This window comes from Lissotriton helveticus, chromosome 1_1, assembly GCF_964261635.1.
Source record: "Lissotriton helveticus chromosome 1_1, aLisHel1.1, whole genome shotgun sequence".
In the NCBI taxonomy this organism is placed as follows: Eukaryota; Metazoa; Chordata; class Amphibia; order Caudata; family Salamandridae; genus Lissotriton; species Lissotriton helveticus.
This window is the reverse complement of record NC_136057.1, coordinates 2143375313-2143402410: the sequence shown is the minus strand read 5'-3', so window position 1 is coordinate 2143402410 and position 27098 is coordinate 2143375313. Positions and strand designations below refer to the sequence as shown.

The 27098-nt window shown below is 46.7% G+C and overlaps 1 protein-coding gene across 1 annotated transcript in view; it reads right to left on the bottom strand.

Annotated features, from left to right (window-relative positions):
• MTF2 (metal response element binding transcription factor 2) overlaps nt 1-27098 on the bottom strand; it is a 421361-nt gene that overhangs the window by 322229 nt on the left and 72034 nt on the right. The window contains exons 3-4 of the mRNA XM_078646339.1: nt 24767-24856; nt 19744-19936 (exon numbers count right to left, since the gene is read on the bottom strand). Coding sequence (XP_078502465.1) covers nt 19744-19827 — 84 coding nt within the window. The 5' untranslated portion in view covers nt 19828-19936; nt 24767-24856. The remainder of the gene's footprint in view (nt 1-19743; nt 19937-24766; nt 24857-27098) is intronic.

Genomic DNA, 27098 nt, shown 5'->3' with positions numbered 1-27098 from the left:
ATCGCCCTCACCAAACTCCAGCTACCCACCACACAGGGAGGTCTCGGTGCCCCGGACCTCGACTCGTACTTCCTCGCAGCACAACTCCAGTGGCTGTCATACTGGACAGCGGGCAGACACTCCGGAGAGACCCATACTACACAAGGTCCCATCCCCACACCAGAGCTCTGCCGCTTGTTTCTCCCCGGCGGCAAACCCCGCCGGACCTACCCCCTACAAGTGTCGGTGGCACGTCAATGCATGCAACGAATACATCGTATGGCAGTGATGACCCCCCCGTTACTCCCCACGTCTTCCGCTCATGGGGTGGCCCTACGGGGCTACATACTTCACGAATACCATGCTGCGTGTGTGGGTGGAATTGGAAATCACCGAAGCGGAGGTACTCTTCGCAGACGACCAGCTTCGCCCATATGATCACCTCATGGAAGAGTACGGCCTCCCCCCAGGGCAGATCTTGACGCACCGCCGACTCATTGACTGCTATCGCCCGCACAGTGACCTTACAGCCGGCTAACCCGCAACACACCCCGTAGTGCACACCATCCTCTATATGGGCAGAGGCAGACACTTAGTCACTTGGCTGTACAAGTCAATCAGAGAGCTAACGAACAAACCCCTACACACACTGCGGGCTACGTGGGAGGACCAGATCGGGCGACAACTTCACGACCGGGAATGGGACAGAGAGCTAGAATCCCCAAAGAAAGTGTCGAGAAACGCACGATTCAAAAACATACAGTACTACATCTTACATAGAGCCTATCAGACCCCGGCACGTCTCCAGCGGTCTTTCCCCAACACGCAATTCGTATGCCCTAGATGTCACTCCGCAGACGCACACTTTCATCACATGTTTTGGAGCTGTCCGTCCCTTCGGACATACTGGACGGCCATACTCGACTCCATCAGTGCCCTCACTGGCCTCACGGGACTGCACACCTGGGAGGCGGTCGCCCTGGGCATTTTCCGTAAACCATAAACACACAAGGTGCAGGTCAGATACGCTCCCTTATCCCTGCTATTGGCCAAAAGAAACATGGCCATGCACTGGCGCATGACCACAGGTCCCCCATTCGTGGCATGGGTGGGAGCAGTAAAAAAGTGGGCGACAGCTGAGGAAGACACCCTGAGGGAGGAAGAGACGAAAGGTCAGCGTAAACACCCTATCTCCCTAGAAAGGGCCATGCTATCTCACCAATTTGAGCTAACCCACAAGTGTGCCTCCCCACACACGTCCCAAGACGCCGCTGCTCCCCCTACAGCACCACCATCTCAATAAAGTGTTTGTCACCGGAACACATCCGACCCCCCCCTCTCGGCTCCTCCCTCCGCTGTCCTCTGTCCTTTAGTCCCCCTCATCTTAACCTCCCCACGGATGAGCTCTAAACAATCAGTCAGATTCCGCCCTTCTCACTCAGTCTTCACCCCAATACCACCTCCTCCTCTCCCTCCCTAGTTGCTTCCAACAGTCCCTCTCCCACTACACTCACTCCCGGGTTCCTCCTCCCCTAGTTCTCCCCCGCGCGCACATGGCGTCAACCACCAGCCAACACATGCCACTACCCCACTCTATAGACGGTTTCCTGATGGCATATTCGTATCATTGTAACATCTTTGCTCGAATAATATGGTACTGTGCGTGCTTTATATGTATTAAAAGCTAATAAAAATCTTTTTTTTTTTTAAAAGTCATGTCATACTTATTAAAACTCATCCTCTGATAAAAATGTGTTAAAAAAAAAACCCTCCTCCTCTGATGAAGAGCACAGTCATGTACCTTCAAATTTTTTAATTTGTTTGCATCAGTGTTTCTGGACATCAGCTCAGGAAAAATTATGGTTATTTCTACCTTTACAGTCCATAAAATGGGAGAGGTATGTGGAGGAAGAGGCAGGAAGTCGGAAAAAAATGTAAATGGTGTCATGGGTGCTGGGTGCGGGGGGTGGGGAGTAATGAGGGAAAGATGAATTTGTGCAAAGAATAGAACTGATAATCAGGGCAGAGTCATTTGTGCAAAACAGAGAGACTGGGAAAAGCACACAAAACGCGAAATTATAATACTTATTTATGCTTTATATTTTTGTTTTAATTTACAGAAAAAGTGCAGACATCTTTTTTTGTGTGATCAAGATTAGTGAGACTTAGGGAGATGATGTGCGAAGGGTAGATCGGATGGGGTGGGGAGCAGTGGTGAGGTGTGTGGACAAGAAGGGGGTAGCAGACATTGATCGGAGAGTTCGTCCATCAAATTTCAGCTGCACGGGCTGCTGCGTACGAGTGCAACAAAACTGAATCCAGACATGTTTTGAAATAGATTATCTGATTTCACATATGTTCATGCATTTATACTTCTTAATGTTTAATGTTTAATCGTCGGAAACTGTGGACTTCTAATAATTGGTACCTACAATGTTTTTTTTTTTAAACATTTTTATTGGCATTTATAGTTTACAATGACAATTAGCGATAAGAGTACATTCAATTGAGTTGGATGCTTCATCTTCTACATCATAGTATAACGCTATCTATATATAAAGCTGGTCGATCGACATTTTGTCAACGGTGGTATGTGGAGCTATGTAAATGCCTTACAGAACAAGGGTATAATAACTGGGGGAAGGTTCATGGAATTATTGGGTACAGATATCAGGTGTGGCGTCTGGGTTTTAAGAGTCTCACAAATCGATGCAACTGTGTACTGTTGAGAATGTGGGGATGATTACGATCGGTCTGGCTCCCGCGTCTGATCATCCAGTGTGATGTGATGTGTGGTGCGACTGACCGTCAGCATTATGATTGTGCCGTTGGGGAGGATCTGTTGTGTGCAGTTGTGATTTGAGCTAGTGGTTGTGTGTCTGTTGGTGTGGGTGTGCAGTCGCCCGGATCCGTACTGGGTGATTGCTTGAAGCGGTGTAATAATATGCCCCACTCCGTGGAGATGGGGTGCTTACGAATCCCCTTCACCTCCTCCTCACGTAATGCCTCCTCCTCTGCAGCAGCCCATTTGTGTAGTGCTCCCACCCATGCCACGAGCGGGGGACCTGTGGGGGATCGCCAGTGCATAGCTATACTCCGCTTAGCTAGTAAACGGCTACTGAAATAAATTGAAGGTGTACTTTGTAATGTTTCTGTTTCCAGAAAATACCTAGCGCACTGGCTTCCCACATGTTCAGGTATGTAAGCCCTGTGAGGTCTCTCAGGGAGTCGTAAATATTTTTCCAAAAGGGTCGAATTGTAGGGCAACTCCAAAACATATGATGAAAATCTACTTCCTGCGATTGGCATCTAGGGCAGAGGAACTGTGTATCTGAATAAAAAAAATGCAGGCGTGTCGATGTCAGATACGCTCTATGGAGTATGTACAATTGTATACTTTTAAAGCGTGCATTTCTGGACACCTTCTTGGGGTATTCAAGAGCCCTTTCCCATTCTCTCATGTAGTGGACGTTCAATTTCTTCCTCCCAGGTGGTGGGTAAGGTCACTAAGGGTGTACCTAAAATGTTAGCTCAAGGAGACTTTTTAGCCTGCTTATGTAATGTGGTCAACTCGTTTTCCATGGGTAGAAGCATCAAGCCACAAATTTCCCTCAATTCAGTTTATATTTTTGTTTTATTTTGAAGAATCGAATGTGCTAGTAACCACATTTTAACTGTGGCTAAGCATGCCTTATTTTGTAAGTAACTTTTGTCCCCGCTTGTGCATTCTTACAGTGGTAAGGACAACATAAAATCGAATTTGAGGAGTCTGGGACTAACAAAGTTGTTAGAGAAAATAGAGTGCCTTGCATATTTTAAAAGCTTATATTAAGACGCTAAGTTTTCAGATGCTTCATTGCCCACCCCTCAAAAGGTGGGACTTTTCTATGGAAGCATAGAATTTTGGATTCAAAATTCTAAAGGATGGAATGAATAGCTAGCCATAGGGTAGAAGGGGGGACAGCATAGTACTACAATGAGTACTACAGAAGTTTTCCATAACATGTCCCGCAGTTCTGCAGTATTTTTTGGTAGAGTTTTATATAGCGCGAACTAGACCCGAACCGAATCAGGTATCAGAGCGCTTCACATATTTTCCAGTTACGTTACATGAGGACACACTTTCCTTTTTTTTTTTTTTTTTTTTTAGGAGGCACGGGGAGATCAAGTGATTTGCCCAGAATCACAGGAGGTTTTGGCGTCGTTACCGAGACTCGAACCCAGATCCCCAGGTCAGAGGTCGAGCGCCCTAGCCGTTAGGCCACCTCCTCTCCCAAAACAAGTAGTTTGCTCATCTTGCAGTGTCATTTACCAGGAAACTTGCAAGAGGCCTAACTGCAATGACTAACATCCCAAACGGCGGACGAGGGCATGCAACTAAAGGCCCGAAGGGCTGTACCGCAGCCGCGGCCCGTGAAGGGAGTTGCGGTGGGGCAGGCAGGAGGGGCGGGGGCAGGGAGGGACAGGGTGCGAAATGCGATGCAGGGCACGGAACGAAATTCGTTTTATTAATTTAATTATTTACTTACCTGCAATCATCCAGATTCCGGTGTTAATCACCCACCACCTTGCCCCTCCCCCGCCCCGCCTGCCTGCCCCACTGCAACTCCCTCCACGGGCCGCGGCTGCTGTACAGATGGTTGGGGGGGGATGTGTGGGGGTGGCAAATGGCCAAGGTGCATGAAATGAGCTGTACTTGGAGACAGACACTTTAAGCAAAGAAACATTTAAACTAAATTGCAAAAATAAAGAAATAGGAGCAGCCCTGGCACTGAAATGCACTCCTTTTCTGGTGGCTGTGAACATCTGACCAGGCAAAATGTCACGTCTCAACGCAAGATAGTCAATGAATGAAATTGACTGAAAAACTGCCCACTGTTGTATGCTGGGTATAAAGAAAATGTGACTCTGTTTAACAGAATAGTTAACTAACAGGGGAGACTGAAAACCACCCTATGTATGTATGTATGTATATATGTGTATTTGTGTTATAATTATTTTCGAAAACATGACTCTGGCAAAACAGCTAATTGTGTATCTAGCCTAGGCATAAAAATTGAAAACTTTCGCAAACAAGACAACACTAAAGCTGAATTAAAAAGTAAAAACTTACAAAGCAAAAAAAAAGAAAAAAGGGCTGATAGTTCACAAAACTCTTTCAAAACAACAAAGTATACAACTACACATAGAGAAGATCCAACCATGGACATCATCTACCCTGTATCATTCAGCCCATTATCAACGATTCATTGAGAACATAAAAATCACATGAGTAAAGAATGCTACATTACCCAAAAGAGTGAGTTCTTGATAAGGGGAAAGGCAAATAATGAAATAAAGCATTCAGGAAAAGTTACATTAAAAATGTAAATCTATATATGTACTATTATGGACACAAATGTTATGCATTATACCGAGGCACAAGAAACCTAGAAAAAAAAGCGCAAAACGCGAAAAGTGGGCAGGGTAGAAACACCCTGACTCCCTAGGCATGTTCAGTGGGTCCCACAAGGATCCCCAACTCCCCCAAAAATGTTTTCTTTAAAAAAAAAAAATAATAATAATAGGCAAAATCCGCAAGGATGCGCGGATCTTGCCAATAAAAAAAACGAAGCATGGGCTCCCACGCTTCTTTGGTAATTGGCCCCCGGTGGGGGGCAAATCCCGGGGGCAATAGTATGTAACCCAGCCCCGGGGAACGCCACCCCCGGGACTTCTTTCAATTGTGTGGGGGCGGGAGGGCTCCCAGGCCCCCCCAGCCCCGGGGACCGCAACACCCCAGGGCTTCTTGAAATTGGGTGGGGGCTCTCAGGCCCCCCAAACCCGGGGACCGCCACCCCGGGGCTTATTTCAATTTGGTGCGGGTAGGCTCTCAGGCCCCTAAGCCCCAGGGACCACCACCCCCGGGGCTTTTATAACAGAATGGCAGGGGCCAATGGACCCCCCGCAGCCCTGGCGACCGCCACCTCCGGGGCTTTAAAAAAAAAAAAAAAAAAAAAAAAAAAAAAAAAGACCCTTTGTAGGGGGGCTCAGCCCTTTGTAAAGCATGGGAGGGGGCCCTCCTGGAGCCTTGTCAAGTCCCTGGGGTCTCGCGGCTCCCACCCTGTCATTGCAAACTGCTTTGCTATTTGGAAGAGAGAGCAAGAAACCTGCTCTCTCTTCCAAATAGCAAAGCAGATTGCTTTTCCACACAGGGAGCTGCATCTTAGCAGCTCCCTGTGTGGAAAAGCAATGCCGGCTCCCGCAGGACACGGGAAGCCGGTTGGGACCGTGAGGGGATCGGGTACCCCCCCACAGCCCCAAACAGTGAGGGCCAGCCCCGGGGAATGGGGTCCCCTGGGCTATTAGTGGCCCGTGAGGGGGGCCAAGTGCCCCCTCCCCAAAAAGAATTTAAAAAAAAATAGATTAATAAAAAATAGACGGCCCCGGGGGATGGGGTCCCCAGGGCCATAAATGGCCTAAGGAGGGGGGCACGGCAGCCCCCCTCCTATATGGAAAAAAAATAAAGAAAGAAGGGCCATGCCCCGGGGGGAAAGGGGTCCCCGGGGCCGATTATGGCCTCGGGAGGGGGGGTCACGCGGCCCCCTTCCCCAATTCATAATTTAAAAAAATTAATTAGGGGGCAGGCCCTGGGGGATGGGGTCTCCAGGGCCAAAATATTAGGAAAAGGGGGGGCCACACAGCCCCCCTTCTAAAAAACAAAAAACAAAAAAAAAAAGACCGGCATTGCGCTGAAGGCCACGCCCCCTCCTTTCAGCACTCTGCAAACGTGCCAAGTGGCGCGTTTGCAGAGGGGGAATGAATTCCCCTTGAATACTGGGGGTTACTGGGGGTCCCTGGGAGCCAACTAGCCCACTAGAAACCTCCAGTATGCGCCAGGGGGCTGCGTTGCAGAGAGGTGTTCTGAGGCCACGCCCCTTTTTACACCTCTCTGCAACGCAGCTCTTTGGCGCTTACTAGAGGTAGCTGGTGGGCTAGATGCACCCCAGGGACCCTCAGAGAGCCACACACACACACAGAGAGCCACACACACACACAGAGAGCCACACACACACACACACAGAGCCACACACACACCCAGAGCCCACACACACCCAGAGCCCACACACACCCAGAGCCACACACACACACCCAGAGCCACACACACACACCCAGAGCCACACACACACACCCAGAGCCACACACACACACCCAGAGCCACACACCCAGAGCCACACACACACACCCAGAGCCACACACACACACCCAGAGCCACACACACACACACCCAGAGCCACACACACACACACCCAGAGCCACACACACACACCCAGAGCCACACACACACCCAGAGCCACACACACCCAGAGCCACACACACACCCAGAGCCACACACACACCCAGAGCCACACACACACACACACACACACCCAGAGCCACACACACACACACACACACACCCAGAGCCACACACACACCCAGAGCCACACACACACCCAGAGCCACACACACACACACACACCCAGAGCCACACACACACACCCAGAGCCACACACACACACCCAGAGCCACACACACCCAGAGCGCCACACACCCAGAGTGCCACACACCCAGAGCGCCACACACCCAGAGCGCCACACACACACCCAGAGCGCCACACACACCCACAGCCACACACACCCACACACCCAGAGCCACACACACCCACACCCCCAGAGCCACACACACACACACACCCAGAGCCACACACACACCCACACCCACAGCCACACACACACCCACCCACAGCCACACACACACCCAGTGCCACACACACACCCAGAGCCACACACACACACCCAGAGCCACACACACACACCCAGAGCCACACACACACACCCAGAGCCACACACACACACACCCAGAGCCACACACACACACACACCCAGAGCCACACACACACACACCCACACCGAGCCACACACACACACCGAGCCACACACACACACCGAGCCACACACACACCGAGCCACACACACACCGAGCCACACACACACCGAGCCACACACACACACCGAGCCCCACACACACACCGAGCCCCACACACACACCGAGCCCCACACACACACACACACACACACCCAGAGCCCCACACACACACCCACACACACCCAGAGCCCCACACACACACCCACACACCCACACAGACCAACACACACACACACACACAGAGCCACATACACACACACACACACACCCAGAGCCACATACACACACACACACCCAGAGCCACATACACACACACACACCCAGAGCCACATACACACACACACACACACCCAGAGCCACATACACACACACACACACACCCACACCCAGAGCCACACACACACACCCAGAGCCACACACACACACCCAGAGCCACACACACACACCCAGAGCCACACACACACACCCAGAGCCACACACACACACACACCCCCACACACACCCAGAGCCACACACACACACCCAGGAGAGCAAGCACGGCCAGGGGGCAGGGAAGCAAGCACGGCCAGGGGGCAGGGAAGCAAGCACGGCCAGGGGGCAGGGAAGCAAGCACGGCCAGGGGGCAGGGAAGCAAGCACGGCCAGGGGCAGGGAAGCAAGCACGGCCAGGGGGCAGGGAAGCAAGCACGGCCAGGGGGCAGGGAAGCAAGCACGGCCAGGGGGCAGGGAAGCAAGCACGGCCAGGGGGCAGGGAAGCAAGCACGGCCAGGGGGCAGGGAAGCAAGCACGGCCAGGGGGCAGGGAAGCAAGCACGGCCAGGGGGCAGGGAAGCAAGCACGGCCAGGGGGCAGGGAAGCAAGCACGGCCAGGGGGCAGGGGAGCAAGCACAGGCAGGTTGCAGGGGAGCAAGCACAGGCAGGTTGCAGGGGAGCAAGCACAGGCAGGTTGCAGGGGAGCAAGCACAGCCAGGGGCAGGGGAACCAGGGGGCGGGGAAAAGGTTTATTGGTCACCTTTCTATTATTTATTACTATATTTTAGAGCTGAGCTTGCATTAATGAGGCGCAACCTATGCTCAGACATTGTTAACAAGTGTAAAAACTGCAAAATAATAAAGTAATACTACAGCTAAGTGTATCTCACTAAATCGTTATGCTCTGACAACACCGAAAACCAGCATGCTACTCTCAATGTACATACAGAATGATCATCCTTTTATTTCCTAAGTGTACAGTTCTTTTGAATTTATATACTGCATATGTATATATGATCTAATTGTTCTACTACTTTCAGCACCTACAGTATGCCTTCACAACTGTATGAAATAACGTTTTGGTTTTACCAGTATTGCATCTGATCTTCCACTCGGACAAACATATCACTTTCCTAAAGTCCCTCATCCCTCCTCTCTCTTAAAAATTCTCAGTAATCGCTTTCCACTTGTTCATCACCTTGGGCTACTGAGGATTGCACAAAAGCTTCCATGCTATGAGTAAGGCAGGGGGTGCCAAGGTCTACTGCCCTCTCTGTTGCAGAGACTGCACTGAATAACCACAGAACACTGAAGATTTAAATCACAATGAGAAATTGCCCAAGTTTACGTGTGCAAGAGACAAGATTGGCTCATGGGATAGCCGCCACCTCATCGTATATACCTTTTCTTTAAGTGAAAGAGCGGGCCACACACCCTCATATTAAACAATTAATATTCAATGTTTTTTCTTAACTAAATGGGTATTATGAGATTGATCTATATGTCCATAATTATGGAGGTGCACATGGCTGATCTATAGGTCCATAATTGTAAGGTAATATTGAAGACAGAACATCTCACTTGCAAACCTGCAAAGATATAACTAACAAAATACAATGACAAGAGCCCTCCTTTTTACCATTCTATGAGAAATCCTAGGACCTACTTCTCTAAACCAGACTGAGCTCCTCTTCCCACCGAACAATACACTTTAGAAATATCACCTGGTACCTTCATGCACCCAACACAGTACCAAAGCTGTATACTTCATTAAAAGTTGCACCTTCGACAGCACATCCATATCATGACAGATTTAGAATTTGCCGACACCAACAGAACACATTATATACACACACGTAATCAGCACAATCAGATACATAAAAGCAAGAAAAGCATTGTATTGTCACATTGACAGCATACGTACATACATCCTCTTTCTAGCCTATATGTCTAACGCAGATACATTTCTTGTTTGCAGTACATCAACAGTGCACAATTTTATGCAAAACAGCACTGAAACACATGCAGTTGGCTCAACAGAACATCTTTATGACAATATATGTACACTGTGCCTGAACCAACAAAGCACATCAGGCACATCACCTGACACCATCACAAGAACACGACACAAAAGCCACTGCATAGTAGGTTGAGACTCGCCATCGCAAAAGCACGTTCATTTCCTGTCAATAACCATTAAGAATAACCATATCAACCATTCAGAAAGAAATCAACTTAAATGCACAAAGCACACTTAGTTATGATGTTGCACCCAACCACATAATCAGCTATGATACTACCAATTCGAATAAAAACTCCAAACTAAGCAACTGAACCCGCCAGAAGAATGAAATAAATGGCAAAGACCTTTGGTGCACACACACATCCATATGCACAATTCACAGCAGTCATGTTATGACAGGGCCCAGCAATCTACTACTCAGCATGAACCATCACTTAATGATACCCAATATGATTCATAATAAAACACTAAACACATTTAAACACAATATCTAAAGATTACATTAACTACTGATGCCTATAACATACGGGCCACTTGCTCATAACATAACATACGGGCCACTTCAAACACAGGGTGGTTGATCCGAACATAAAAACAAACGAACCAGGAAGCACTGTTTCTCAGCACGGAAGACGCCTTCTCTCTCTCAAAGCCGTGTGTAGGCCCTGGATCTCCTGAGACCAGAAAGCTTGGGTTTCCCGAGGAAAGGCCCACCAGCCAAGCTCCGAAGAATACGTTGATAATGAAAATTCAATTTAGAACATTCAAAGTAAAGCCAAATGTATCATCGAACAGTAATTTATGAGACATTTATGAATGGGGAAAACAAGTTCCCATTTCTAAGACGGTCACATTACCCCGTGACCCTCAACTCCTCTAACCAATATTAAGAAAAGACGAGTGCAGTTGATTACATGACTGAGGTCGCGTGCAGTACGACGGATCCACTGTAATCCACGGCAATGAGAATCAGCAGGTTAATCTGATCGGGCTGAGTGTATGATTGTTACAATGTCATTCTGGGATGTTGATCCACGCGGAAAACTAGAGAGACCTTAAAGGCGCGTATTTTTCTCTAAACAATGAAATTACCACAATGCAGTACAAAATTAGGTTTGCGTGGGGTAGCTATTTAAATATTAAAGGCAAATGACTTCGCGTTACTTTCACATCGCAATAAAATGACAACTGCGCCAAGACAAGAACAACTGGTCCTGATAAAGATTATTAAACACTGCAATTACAGTTGAAACACTCCGAGCAGCCTGCCTTTAAAGTCTAACAAGGAGGTACTTCTTTGAGGGCGGGGAAAGGAGTGTGTTAAGCTCTGCGTATTAAATAAAAATGAAATCATCTCCATAGAGATGCAGACGGAGAGAGAAGGATAACAGAGCAAAACCAGTTAAACTGAAACGTATTTCTGTGGGTGGACTGCAGAACTTGTTCGCCGCTTTCAATTTTGAGGAGTAGACAGACTCGCACGGGTGACTTAAGGCAACACAGATTCACCAACAGCATCGGACCAATTTCTCCATGTGTAAAAAAAAAAATCTTACTTCCGCCCATTTATAGCTCAGACGTTTCACTTCGGTTTTAATTTAAAACAAGTGAGTGCAAGGTTAAATACATCACGAGCATGCAGCACGGCAAAGAATACATGGGTAGAGGGAAGGGGGGGCTAGAGCGGGACAAAGGAGAGCTGCGGGCGGAGGGAAGGGGTGCACAAACAGGGAGTCAGAGGCAAGAAACAACGGCACAAACAGGGGGGGGCAGGGGCACGAAGAACGGCACAAACAGGGGGGACAGAGGCTTACCTCATGTCCTCGGTAGACGCTGCTCGGAAAGCACAGCGCCCTGTAGGGATTCTAGGGAGTGTTTTTCGTGCTCTCCCCTTCCCATTGGCTGGAAGGTAAAATTCCAGCCAATGGGAAGAGGAGAGGGCGGGACTTCAAAAAAAAAAAAAAACAGAAACGCCCCAGAATCGCGTTGGGACGGGGAAAAGAGTAACAGACACCCATCTCTTCCAACGGCTGGCCTCCATTTATGGAGCTAGCCAATGGAAGACAGAGGCGGGACAAAGCCCCATACTGTAGATCAACAGATTTCGCCTGCGCGAACGCTGCTGCGCAGCGGACGCCAGGTGAAACCTAAAAATCACTACTGTAACCAAAACGCTTTTACTCAACTGTTTACAGGCGATGTCCCAGGACTGAATCTAGGATCCAGTCCTGTGGTTAGAAAAGTAATCCATAACTAGAAATTTACATTGAGCTCAATGTTGCATGGTGTTTGAAATTGTGTTGCCCAATGCAACAACTGTAACTACTGTACTTAAAAGTCTATTGCCTATTTGCAAAGTACTTAAACTAAAGTAATTCATTTTGAGAAAGAATATTTTGTAATGTATAATGTAATTATAATGTAATTTAAAAAAATATCTAAAAATAAATAGTTTAACAAAATGTAGTAAATCAGTATCAAAAATAAATATAACAATTAATACATTTAAAATTTGTCATTTACAAAACCTTTGAAATTCACTGAAAAAAACCATAGGTTTCAGACATGTTATAGTTGGGAATTAGCATTTAAAAAAAGTTAGAAATTCACTGAAAAAAGACCATAGGTTTTGTTTCAGGGGTGTTCTAGTTAGCTGGACATTTCACTCGTACAAAACCATTGAAATTCCTCCGTTATATAGTTAGTTCTACTAACGATTACTCGTGCGCCTGCAATCCACTGCTGATTCATGACATGGTCAGTGACATTACTGATGACATCTCAAATGACATCACTGATGACATCATCCACGTGACAATCAGATACACCTCATCATACACTAGTATAACCTTTCATCACTCACTGTAAAATACAGAGGACCATATTTGAATCCATTGACACCAATACAAGTTTCTAAAAACCCACTCAGTGATTCGTAGATCTACACACACATCTAATTACTTACCTATAGATTCACTCATACATACTGTCAATGATCAATAGAACACTATCAAATATACTTATACAGCTATGTCGACATTACACACCAGCACACATCCTATTCACTTATACAGTCATCCTACTCACTTATGCAAACAATGGATCATACTTACATTTACTCAGCTACACACTTATACAAACACCACTTCATTTACTCATACTTAGTGTGTTATAAAATCACTATTACAAGCATACAGTTATCCATACACTCATACAATCACCGATTCTTATGTATACTTACTTATTTATATACAACTGTCACATACACTGCCTTTTATTTTTCTAGTTTGTTGGACATGTACCATTGAGAGATACATTTGCTCATCACCACACCCATAAAGATATTCACTCACCCAAACAACTGTTATAACATGTAGTCTTAACGTTATATACCTACTAAATCAACTATTCACACATCTTTGGGCAGTCACACGCCCTCCACCGAACCACACACACATTCAGTCTCCCATACAAATACTCAGTTAACTAATCAATAACTAATATAGACTTTCACATAGCTAGTAACCAACTGGTGCAGCAGTTTACACAACAACTGACAAAGGGATACAGATATTCACACAGTTTAGTCACTATCCAATATATTTAGTGAGACACTAAAAATTAGTCAAGTAAACAGTCAATCACACGGGGCGTGGCTTGGATGCCGAGGCGGATAGCAGAGTGAGCGCTGAGCTCTGCTCGTGTAACCCGCAATTATCCTGTAAATCGACCCTCTCAACCCCCCCCCCCAACCCCGAGTGGCCACGGGGGACATGAAAGCGAAGGGTGGCTGTCCTGAAGGGAACCAGTGATTTTGGATGGAAAATCCCAGAGATACGGAGTGATTTTCGATTCCGTGCCAGCCGTGGATAGAAGATCTAAGATGGCGGAGCTGCCTTCGGGAGCTTTCACTGAGCGGGCGGAGTGGTGAATGAAGGAGCTAGCCTGGAGTGTGGAACTGACCCCTCCGAGGACCAGCTAGGAGCACTCGATAACTGGAGAGAGTGCCCAGTGGTCACTGGGTTGGCACCACCCGGAAGCCTGAGGCGCTGGAACGGCGGGGCTTACGATCGGCGGACTGGGCGGCCATTTTGAGGGCCTGCCACGCATCAACTTGCCCGGAGTCTCGATCGACCACGAGGGCCCAGGAGGCTGCTTATATGGGTAAATCCAGAGGGAAGAAAGATGGGGAGGCGCCACCTCCGATGCGGATGAACAGGACGCAGCTGGGCCACCGCAGGACCAGGGACTGCAAATACAGCTCGATAAAATCCTGACCGCTATATCGGAATCGCGTGCGACCCTACAACAGGACATTGCGCAGGTGGCGACTGGACTGGGCCTGCTACGAGCTGATCACTCGAAGTTAGCAGATAGAGTGAAGCAAGTGGAGATCAAGATTCAGGAGATCGATCCTGCTCAAACTGCACTAACTAATGGCATGGTGAGCGTTCTGGAACAAATTGCGGTGCTAGAGAAGCAGGCGGAGGATGCAGAAGGGAGGAATAGACAGAATAATATTTGAGTGGTCGGCTTGCCGGAAAAGATTGAGGGATCGGATATGGTAAACAATTTGGAATCCTGGCTGTGGACAGAGGGCATATCGTCCTTCTATACCCTGGATCATGCACACCGAGTTCCTGCTAGACCACCACTGCAGGGGCGTCCACCTCGGCCTGTGGTGGCGCGCCTTTTGTGCTTCCGGGACAGAGACTTGCTGCTACAGAAGGCCCGAGTGGAGGTGGACAACAGCAGAGTCACCCTGTTCCCAGATTACTCGCTCGAAACGCAGCGGCGCCGTATGTCCTTTCAGTCTATCAAGAAGGAACTCCGCACGGAGGAGATTCAGTATTCCTTGTTATTCCCGGCCAAGCTGCGCATTGTTTTGGAAGGGAAAACTCACTTCTGTGAAACACCGGAGGAGGCATGGACATGGCTGGAATACTATAGGACAGGTACAGATGGACGGACAGTGGAAGTACGAGAACTAGCTAGAGACTCCTTGCCCCGTCGATCCCGGCGACTGCGACGCCGTAGGAAGGACATGCAAAAACCATCTACTTCGCAGACTGAACTGAAGCGCAGGGGAGCACTGCAGGCGGTGACGGAGATCTCTGGTGACTTGTTGCAGTCCTCCCCGAAAGGATCGGACTTGGACACGGATAAGGGGCAATTGGAGGCGGACTCATTAGCATCGGACAGTGTACATCTGCCGCTGGTTACTCCCGCGACGGCGGATGGACTGCTAGATGAGTAGACTCGATAACTCTGGTGCGATGCGAGGGGTTTGATACTGTTTCAGGACTGCACGGGCCTCGATACTTCCTTTAGGGACAGTTGGATGTGTGAATCGGTGGGATTTCATAATGATTCACTGAATGTGCTACTGTAGGAGGGGTTTGGAGAGGGGGGGGGGTTATTCTGGGGATCCTGAGCTGGAACCGAGGCGATACGTTGATCTACCACAGTCTTTTAGCTAGGCTCTATCCTGCCCCACTGGATGGTCCTAGTTTATCTGCCTTAGTTTAATTGAGGCAATTGTTGGGTCGGTTTGGATGGGATTCACCATGTTGGTGCCTGTTCTGGGGGGTGGGAGGGGGCTGAAGAATTCGGTGGGGCGGGACTGTTGGGGGAAGGGTTGGTTCTGGTTACAGGGAAGTGCCTAGTCTTTCTATAAATCTAATGTACCAAGTTTTTTTTCAAATTCATTTTATGGATCCGTTGTGTCTCCTCGGACACATATGCTACTGCAGTTGCTATATATGCATCACTGCCTTTGTGTGGGAATGTGTAGCTGTATGAGTGACTGTGTGTGGCTATATGGCTGAGTGCTGTGTGGGTGTGCGAGCGGGTGTGCGAGCGGGTGTGCGAGCGGGTGTGCGAGCGGGGGGTGTGCGAGCGGGTGTGCGAGCGGGTGTGCGAGCGGGTGTGAGAGTGGGTGTGAGAGTGGGTGTGAGAGTGGGTGTGAGAGTGGGTGTGGGTGTGAGAGTGGGTGTGAGAGTGGGTGTGAGAGTGGTGTGAGAGTGGTGTGAGAGTGGTGTGAGAGTGGTGTGAGAGTGGTGTGAGAGTGGTGTGAGAGTGGTGTGAGAGTGGTGTGAGAGTGGTGTGAGAGTGGTGTGAGAGTGGTGTGAGAGTGGTGTGAGAGTGGTGTGAGAGTGGTGTGAGAGTGGTGTGAGAGTGGTGTGAGAGTGGTGTGGGTGGCTGTGTGGGTGGCTGTGTGGGAGTGGTGTGGTGGCTGTTCAGTAGGTGTGCGAGTGGGTGTGTGTGCGAGTGGATGTGTGTGCGAGTGGATGTGTGAGTGTGCGTGACACAGTGTGGGAAGTTGTAAACTATGTGGGAATAGTACAAACTATCACCAAAACAGACTGCCAGACTCAGCCCCACCTACAATGATCACAAAGAAACAAAAGTAATAATCCTGGAAAGGTCAGATAATCCTAGGAAAAAACTGGAAGATCTTGAGCTAACAAAGGAAGCTTATACCACTTGATCAAGTACTGAAAATATGTAACCGCTAGAGATAACGTAAGCCGTCCCAGTACAAAAGGCAACTAAGAACAACTAAATAATCCCAATGAAGCAAAAAGGCAGACAGATGCATTGAGCAAAACCGCACAAAAGGTGGTTACTATTTTAACAGTAAATGCAAGATGTCAGCAGCTGGCTTTAGGATCTACATTTAGGCGATAGGTCCAAACCAGTTGTTGGAACACATCTACTACTGGACCAATGCAAACTTTCTAGATGACAAGAAACAGAAGAACAACTTTAAACCTTTCACCTCGATGGTATTAATTTCCACTCACTCTTCACTCACCCCACTGTCATTTTGTTAATTAGAAAGGAAACACAATTCTAAAAGTAATAGCGGAAAGCTCATTTCCTTCACGGAAAATTCATCATATAAAGGTATTCAGGGAAAAAGACCTCAGCATGCAGTCTGCTGTGAAACTAAGAAAACACAGACATTGCGCAATCTTCCATTGTACCTTGACAAACAAGTTACTTACCTTGGGCAACGCATTATCTGATAGCGACAATATCGAGCTACAGATTCCTAACCTTAGAATTTCCCAGGCGTCAGACTGGATCCGTAAATGCTTGCGTGAGCAGTACCCATGCAGGCAGTCAGGTGGTTCCGCCCGGCGTCGTTGGCGCTGGGCACCTATATAGGTGCCACCCAGGCGAGCGGACGTCAGTTACCTTTCACAAATTTCACACCAGATGCGCAGCGCAATGAAGTAAGCTCACTAGTGTGTCCAAACTAGAGCCCTGAAAGGTGAACAACCCTAGCCCTAGAAATGTGCCCGCAGAGCAGGGAGGCATGGGTGGGTCTGTGAGTAATCTGCAGCTAGCTATGGTCTCTACCAGATAATGCATTACCAAAGGTAAGTTACCTGTTCAACTGATCAAAACTTCTAGTTGCACATTCCTTATCTTTGAATAGATACCCAAGCCACAGCATCCATGCGGTGGGCTGCAGACAAATTGACTAAACTAAGAAGGCCTACAGGACCAAAGGGGAAAAGTGCCTGTCCCTGCAGACCTCACTGTCCAGGCAGTAGTGCTTGGCAAACATGTGCAGGGACGTCAACACTGCTGCCTGGCAGATGACTAGGACTGGAATACCACGAGCTAACGCCGTGGTCGCAGCTTTTACCTTGGTGGAATGGGCCCATAAGACCTCAGGTGGCTGCTTTTCAGCCAGGGCAGAGCAAGTCTGGATACAGCGAAGAACCCAACGCAAAATGAACTGCCTGACTCTTCCGCGCGGTCAAGGTAGAACAACAACGCTCTTTAGGTCTGATAGTGGTGTCGTTCCTCCTCGTTAGACAAGATGTGGAGGAGCATAAAAGGCGAGCAGGGTAACAGATTGTCCTAAATGGAATGGGACACCACTTTAGGTAGAAAAGAGGCCCGGGTGCGAAGCACGACCGTGTCCGGGAATACCATTAGCTAGGGAGGCTTGGATGATAAAGCCTGCAGCTCACTCAGCCACCTGGCAGATTGTATTGTCACTAGAAAGACCGTCTTGGTGCTATATATCTGGTAGGGAGTGAAGCAGCTCAAAAGGAGCACACTTGAGATATGTGAGAACAAGGTTCAGATCACACTGAGGCATGATGGAGGGGGAAACAGATGTATAAGCCCTTTCAGAAACCGATCAACAATAGGGGACTTAAACAATGAGGGTAGATCAGGCAGGCACAGAGTAAAGCACAGACCAGAGAGATAACCGTTGAAAGCGCCCCCAGCAGAGTCCTGCTGGGCAAGGGTAAGAATAGTAGAAAGAGAGGCAGAAAGAGGGTCAATAGACTTTTCTGTACAATATTTTTACAAATATTTGCCAACTGCACATATATACCGTTTTGGTGGATGGCCGCCAAGATAACTTCGCAAACTTCAGCAGGAAGATCAAAACCTATCAACTGCCACCGCTCAATCTCCATGCAAGAAGGAGGAGAGTTGACTGGTTCAGGAGTAGGATCCTCCCATGCTGGTGCTGGTAGATGAGCCTCCCGAAGGGGCAGCCTGATCGGAAGATTGATGCTCATTTTCAGAAGCTCGGGATACCAAACTCAACGTGCCCAGTCTGGAGTCACAAGAATGACTTGGGCCTGATCATTCTTGACTTTCTTGAGAACTCTGGGCTGAAGTGATATGGGCAGAAAGACATACAGGCAGCCTGACTATGAAGAGGACTTGGGGCTCCTGAAGCAGTCCCGAAACCTTCTTTTCCTCGATTGGGACAGAGGCCTGCTAGGAGTCACGCTCAATGGTGCAAACTGCCAGGCCGCAAGCAGCTTTAGGGACTGCTCCCTCAAAGCCTTCGGAGCCATGGCCCGGCAGTCTGAGCAGGACTTCAAGTCATGGTCACGCTCGATACACCATAAGCACACAAGGTGCGGGACGGTAACTGACATGGCGCGATGGCAAGCTCCTCATGGCTTAAACCCTACCTTTCTAAATTCCATTTTCGACACAAGAAAATTCTTGGACAAAATTGCGAAAAAAGTCTGCCAAAACCAGAGGTAGCTCTTCCTCGGATCAGCGCTACCTGGAAAGGAAAGAAAAGAACGGCCGACCACACACCTGGGTGGCGCCTGTAAAGGTGACTGCAATGTCATATCCAGCACCAACGACGCGCAGAACCGAACAGACCCACCTGATGGTAAGCAGGAGTACTGCTCACATAAAAGTTTCTGGATCCAGTCTGATGCCTGGGAAATTCAACGGTATGGAATCTCCAGCTAGAAGTCTCCATCAGATAATGATTGCACTGATTTATTATTATTATTTATTTCTATTCCTAAAGCACAACCTATTTATTTTCCTATTGGCAATCCCTTAACAGACTTTTGTATTTTGCATGCTAAGCACATGGTGTCCCAAATCTTCCATACAATCTTTTTGTGCCAAAAGTCATTTGGCAAACTTAAAGTTCCTTAATTGCCTAAACAACAATATAACTTCATTTGAGGATAACGTAGCTGCACCAATCCCTCGTCTCTGTTCATGTTAGCACACAAACATAATTGGTTACCTTTTTGATAGTTCCAAGATAAAATAAGCCATCGGACCATCTAGCTAGGACATCTTGGCCTTCTTCAAATTTGCACACTTGCATTTTGTTTTTATGGCCATGCCGTAAAGACAGCTTGGAGAAGGACACTAGGGTATTTTGATGCAACAGTGATCGCTTTGGGAGCACAGAAGTACCGACCACTTTAGAATCTCTGTAACAAAACAAAAATAAAGGCATTTATTGCACCTGCAATTAAAGCAACAACAAAAAAAAAATCAACCATATATGCTATTAATTTCTGACTTTTTGGAAGACAAAGACATTTTCTACTTGAACGCAATCAAACAATTTGTTAAGAAGTGAGAAAGCGATTTCGAAGTAGGTACTATATTTAAAATGGAGGGCATCAATAACAAGCAGACATTCCCATACAAAGACATGCAAGCGCAAAGCAACATAAGCTTCCTTTGATTTTTTTTTTTACAATAAACTAGTGAAGGATGTTGGGCCAACGACATTTGTCAAGGTGGAAGTTTTAAGAATTAGGAAGATTGGGAAAAATAAAAACTAGGATTTCCAAATCACAATTGTTTGCAAGGAAAGAGGCAAGTAACATGGACGGCGAGCCACTCTTTAGGATGGTGACAAAAATAACTCACTGGTTTGATACTTTATTGTGCTCCAACATGTCACAACAAATATTCAGAACAAAACAAATATCTTAGGTAAGACATTAATGTATTTTCATTCGCTCTCCTCAAACCTTTATATGGACAGTGTTTACATATGAATTCATGAACAGAGTTCCAATTAATAAATCACATTAAAGGTATTCCCTGGCTAATTTCTGAGTAAAGTGGAACGTTAAGTGCACTAGTGAGAACTAGGGGGGCCATTAAATTGATACACTACAAGAGCTAAACCTCACTCTTGATGTCGACAGAGGCAAAACAATCAGCAGCAAGGTGAACAATTACACTTTTAGCATCACAGCCCACATTACCGTCATTATTTTTCGGTATTAGAATGCTGGCAATTATAAAGTCACATCTACATGCAGTTCCGTGCTAACAAGTGATTCAGATGAACCATTCAGCTTATCCCAGGCTCCTTCTGATCAATCGTGCTTCCCTGCCCAATGTTAAGATCACTTATGCAAAGTGAACAATTGTGATCCTTAACTTGGTGGCTCCCCAAGAAGAGCACCAGATGAGTTCTCCTCACAAAAACACTACTTGGATCAACAGCTGAACGTGTTCATTTTCATAAACGACCTCACAAGTTGATAAACTGAAAACGATCAGTCTTCATCACTACGCTCTTCCGCTTTCCTCCATGCCTGCCCATCCTCCTAAATTCACCCTATACCCACCATCTGAAGTAATAGTTGTCTGTTTTTCTCATCCATTTGTTCTTTTTCCAAGCAGCTGTCCACTAGCATCCTCAACCACACTTCTTCTGCTTTACATTTTCCAATTAGAAGAAAACTCTTTGCTTCCAGCATCTTAATGGCTCTTCTGGTCTCTCGAAAATATGTCCTGCTCATTTACCCAAATGCATTAAACTTAAAAATTCCTGAGCTCCATTGAGGCAATACTAGTGGCATTCAACCTAAAATAAACAACAGATGTGGTATTTTGAATACAAACTCAAACAGAACAATCACTGATCACAAACCACAAACACATTCACACACACCGACCAAAACCGCTTTCCTGTGTTAGAGAAGACTCAGAAGATACAGTTGCAACCTTTACTCCCCAAATTATTTATTACAAACTTTATACTAACACCACCCCCTCAACCAGCGTTCCTACCAAACCATCTGTCTAACACCCTGACCTTCCATTCACAGCTGTTGTAATTTACACCTCACATTTTTACAACATGCAAAAAATGCCAAACCTACAGCCTGATGGCTTCTACAAGAATATCTGGCCTGTAATATTTCCATTTGCTAATGATCATTCTCAAAATCTCCAAAACAGACCTGTACAATCAAAGAAACAGACAACGATAGATGCCGTAGTAAATGATTTCTGATCTTTTGTGTTACCTCTAGTCCCCTCTTGATTTCGCTTTAATTGGCTCCCTCTCTCAGATTCAGAAACAAGCTTGGCTGCAAGCAGATGAAGAGATTGAAAATTGAAATGGGTGGATGGACTGCTGCATAGATGAAGGACGTGGGGATGTTCTCAGAGCAATGGGCGTAGAGCTGGGTGATGTAAGGTGTGGGCAAATAACATCTTGACTAAACATGGGTATGAGGTTGATGGAGGATTACAAATTGTTGGAGGGTGTTTAAGGTTAAGCTGGATGAATGAATGTGTGTGTTTGGGTAAGACAATGGGTGTGTGTGTGTGCCTGCACAGAAACAGTACTGTACAAAAAAACCTATTTTAAACACTTAAGTTCTATTTTGAACTAATTCTCTATCAAGCCTCCAGGCAATGCTGATTGATCAGGAATGGGGCCTTGCCACTGTGCTACTCATTTCCACATTTCATTCCCATTCGAAATCGATTTACTCGTCCTCACCTGAAGGTAAATGTGTCAAAGGCAGTAGTGTACTCCTTCTGAACCCATACCTATTTGAACAACTAACTACGAGCCATCATTATAAATGACAGAGACTAGTCGTCTCTTTTGTTGACCTTAGCCAATGGCGGCATGCAGGAATTTGATTGAATTGAAGAGAACGTTGAGCCTAAAGGCACTCCAGAATTGCAGAAGTCTGTCTCGGAAAGGTCCTGATCAAGCTTGACTTATTGGGTCCAGCCATTTAACTGTAATGCCTACAGCCCCATGCTTGCTCTTCAGTCTCTCATAATAAGATACAGTCTAATCAGGACTACTAGATAGCCAGTCATAGTTCCTTAAGAACTACTGCGGCAGAGCTGCCACAGCAGATTTAGCACATTCGGCACTTCTAAAAAGTGATCTCTGGTTCCCTTCTAGCTAATCAAATTTGTTGTCTTACCCTTGGAAGCAGATTTAGAAATAATCTTTAAAGAATATGACTGCTATTGGTACATGGGAAGAGGATCTAGCCTTCTGGCTAGAGCGGTCGACCTCTGACCTGGGGAACCAGGTTCGAGTCTCGGCAGCGAAGCTCAACATCCTGTGATTATGGGCAAATCACAATCTCCCCGTGGCTACAAAAATGAATGTGTTCCTCTGTAACAAAACTGGTGCTCATGTAAAAAGCTCTGATACCCAATACCTCAGGTCTAGTTTGCGCTATATAAAACTCTAAACACACATGGGAAAGGGATGTGCCCAGGTCAGTGCAGCTAATTCTGCATAGATATATTTCCTGCCAGAACCACAGTCACCTGGGGGTATAATCAAGCTGGAGGGTGGTGTTGGTGGGTGGGGAGTTTGGGCTGGGAGGAGGCTCGCTTCAGTAATCCCAGAGCTGATTTCATACTAAGAAATAGAGTGAAAGGAAAGATTTTGACATCACCAGGAGGTAGAACGTGCAGGTGGTGGCAAAATACTTATATAAAACCAGATACACTTCTAGATTGCCATTTCTGGACCACCGTAACACCAGTAAGCTGCAGGACATAAAATGGGGCAAACCACAAAAGTTTGCAGGTCCTAGATGAGTGACATAGGGTTTCACCCCAAATCTGCCCACTCCATTGGCACTATAATACTAAAACACACTGGGCAGGAAACACAGTGCAAGGAATTCACTAGGTTGAATTTACCTAGACCTGATCGAAAATGGGTCTTGCATTCTTTGTATCCTAAGAGGCTAGGCTATCACAAAATTAGCAGCAGCCCTTCTCCTAAGGGTCAATGGATGATGTCCATTAACCAAGGGGCAGTTTACTGTGCTAAATCTCTATATCTGGAAATCTGACCCAGATCAAACAAGGAGAATCTCTCTACTTTTAAAACTATGCAATCATCCAGAGTGCATCATCTTAGCTACAAGAAATAAGTTAAACAAGAGTATGCTGCTGCACCAAACATCTCAACGTGCTGTACCTGAAAATAAAAGATTAGGAATGTATGTCCAATACCATTAAATTTAGTGTACCGCCATGCTTTTTTGTTTATGTAATATACAGTTAGACCAATTTGATCTACATGCCATACCCTTTTTCCTGATAATGTACAGTCAAACCAATGTGATCCAGTCTTTATTGTTGCACCATAAACTTGAAATGTTTTAAAGTAGCTTCAGCAAATTGTAGGTTTCAGCTGACCCATTTCCTACACAAAGCGCTATCTCTAAGTTACAATAAACAAATGTGAACATCTTAATCACTCTGCCTAACAGTAAAATCTTTGCATTAATGAATCCTATTGACTGCATTTTATATATGTATGTCTTGCTGTAGCAGCAGAGGATTCCTATTTTTCTTAACTATTATGTGACACTGAACTGTCAGCCCATGGCTTGTGCAGTAGGTGGGGTGAGTCTACTTGTCCCAGCATCTTAATGCCAACCCAATGACAATAGAATGAAAACTAAATATGAAATGGTTACTTATCAAAGCACTAAAATTCATTCTTAAGGGACTTCCATAAAGCGCTTTATTGTTTGGAGAGTGGTTTTGCACAATTTTAAATGTTCAATCATCACCAAAATACACATCCAATTGTTAACATCAAAAATGACATAATAAGGAACACCGACATTAATTTTATAATGCTCTAACATGTCAAACATAACATTATAATGTCGGACAAGAGTTTAAGGCAGAACATATTTTCTTCACGAATTCCAGTACACTCCCGATTTATTGAGGTTACAACTTTTAAAATGTTAAAACCATGATTAGATTGCTGCTTTATCACAGTTTAGTTTTTTGTGTTTAAAAAGCTTTATTGAATAAAAGTATACAATGTAAAACATCAGTACAAAATTAAGTGATACTTTAGAAACATGAAATGTCTGACAAACCTTAATGAAAGAAATGCGAGCCCCAGAAGAGGGGTAAATAACGATACACATAAACAAAGCATTTATGGGGTAGTTTAGTTTTAAAACAGATAAATCGTACATGTTTGTAATCAGCCTTACCGTAGTAAATTCTTCAGTTAAATCTTCTACACGGAAACTTCTCTTTAAAGAACATAGGTCGCCACATGGCGCTAAATAGCAACAGTGTATCTGTAATAAAAAAAAAAATTAAAAATTAAAGTGTAAAATACAATAACTTTAGAACACATTTATACATCTCACACTGTTGAGTGAAATCAGATTAAAATAATTATGCTCTATTGCGGAGCAAACACACATTGTCTGTAGGTGGCATTCAATTTCTCAAAGGGGCCCTTTGATTTAATTTTTGTGACCTGTGGCTGCCAACTGCGGACTTGCTGGCGTGCTGCGGGGGGGGTGATTCAACCTGCTCACACTTACTGTGCTGCTCTCGACGCCCTGGTGGGACCCGTGGTCCCAGGGTGCACCGTGCTGTTTCCGACGCTGGTGGAGTGCCTAATTGCTCACTGCTGCTGCTGCTGCTGCTGGGGGAGGCGCTGTCATCGCGCTTAAAGCTCCGCCTTCCCCCACGCAACGCGGGACTCGCGCGGGAGCGCCCGGGCAAAGGGCGGGCCCTCTGTGGCCCTCAGAGGCCTGAGGAGACTGGACCGGGCCAGAGACCTTATATCTTTTTTTTTTTTTTAAACCTTTATTGTGCGTCAGAAGCATACAGGTACGGGCCCACAACCATTCCGGCCGGCCTCGAAATCGATTAGTGCACGAAAAAACAGGAGTAAAACAGCCCAGAAGTCACAGAGATGAAAAACAGCAACCAAAGCATGACGTATGAGAAAAGGGACCGTTGGGTTCAGGACAAATTAGGTTAATTTTAAAAAGTTTTTAGATGAAGAGGATCAGGCGCTTTCAATCCAACAGAAGCACATGGCGGGCAAGGATCACAGCAAAGTATCAACAAAACGAAGGGTGACAATCGAAAAATCAGCATAAAAAGATATAGGTATCAGGATGCGAGCACTTATTCACAGTATCTATCGGTCATCGCCCGCCCCATGGACGTGGAACATCCTAACCAATGGTAGTAATAAGACTAACAACAGAAACAAGTAGCAACGCTACACCTAGCACCAAATTGACCCAAGAGAAGAAGGAGAAAGTAAAAAGAACCAAGAAAGAGAGGAGAAAATTAAGGCCCATAGAAACGTAAATGAAACAAAAAGCCCCACCCCCCAACCCCCCACCCTACACGCATGCTGAGGCTACGGCCTACCCCCCTCCTAGCAGTGTGTCTGTCGCCCGATAAACCAAAACCCGAAATTTAGAGTAAGAAAAGGGAAAAAAAGGAAAGAAAAAGAGTTAATATAACACCGGAGGAGGGCAAACCCAACAGGCTCCCGGACTCCCCTGCCATTAGTGTAATCGCCACCCCAAAAGAAACAATTAACTACTACAGTCTCTTAGTACATGAATAATGGGGGCGAAGCATCACGTAGTACGCCATTAAGCAGGTCGTAGGGAATCGCCAGTCCGCTACCCCTCCAGCCCCACAGACACTAAACATTAGCGGAACATACTTAGCCCTGGCCCTTTTTTGTAAGTCCCCCGTGCCATGCCCTCAAAGGAGATGCCATCTCCGCAGACAAAGGAAGACAAAATGTCCACGCCCGGCCAGGGCGTAACTCGCCATCACAAAATGGACGCCGCCGGCCACGGACCGAGACTCCTCCATTGTAGCCGATTACTACCAGTTCCAAGTCCGAACAAGCATACCACCGCAAAGATACAGGGGCGAGGGAAGAGGCGGTAGTCACAGGAGGCAACAGTAGCTGAACCAGAGTCTGAGTCATCAGCGGTGTTGTAGCGGACGGGGCCACCGTCAAATGTTGGGAAAGGCGTCCTCCATAACAATGGAGACATGCAGGCAATCCATCCCAGACACCCACACTATCCGGGATCGTCCATTCCCCTCCGCACCTAGGCAAAACCACAGGATCCTCCTCAAACATAGGCGGGGGCAATTCCTCGCGAATCTGGGGAGCATCCGAACACAGTTGCCCCAGTGTGATCGAAATATCGTCAAGCCTTCCACCAAGCGCCCGGTAGCCATCTCTCCAAGCAGACTGAAAGTCATTCAGAGCGGCAAGGACGTCGCGGCCAGACAGCACAGGCTGGGGCCCCCACATCAAAGAGCCACTCAGCGCCTCACACTCGCCCTCACCCATCACTTCAGCGGACAAGGTGCAATGCCCCATCTCATACAGGCACCCGTCGGGCGTTACCAGCTGAACAGGAGAACAAAGGCTGGGCTGGGAGAAGACCGGTCCGGGCAGACTGTTGCAGGAGTATCAAGGGCTTACAAAATGTGGACCCAAAAAGCAATCAGTGGCAGTGGCCATCTCCTTTCTATCGCAAC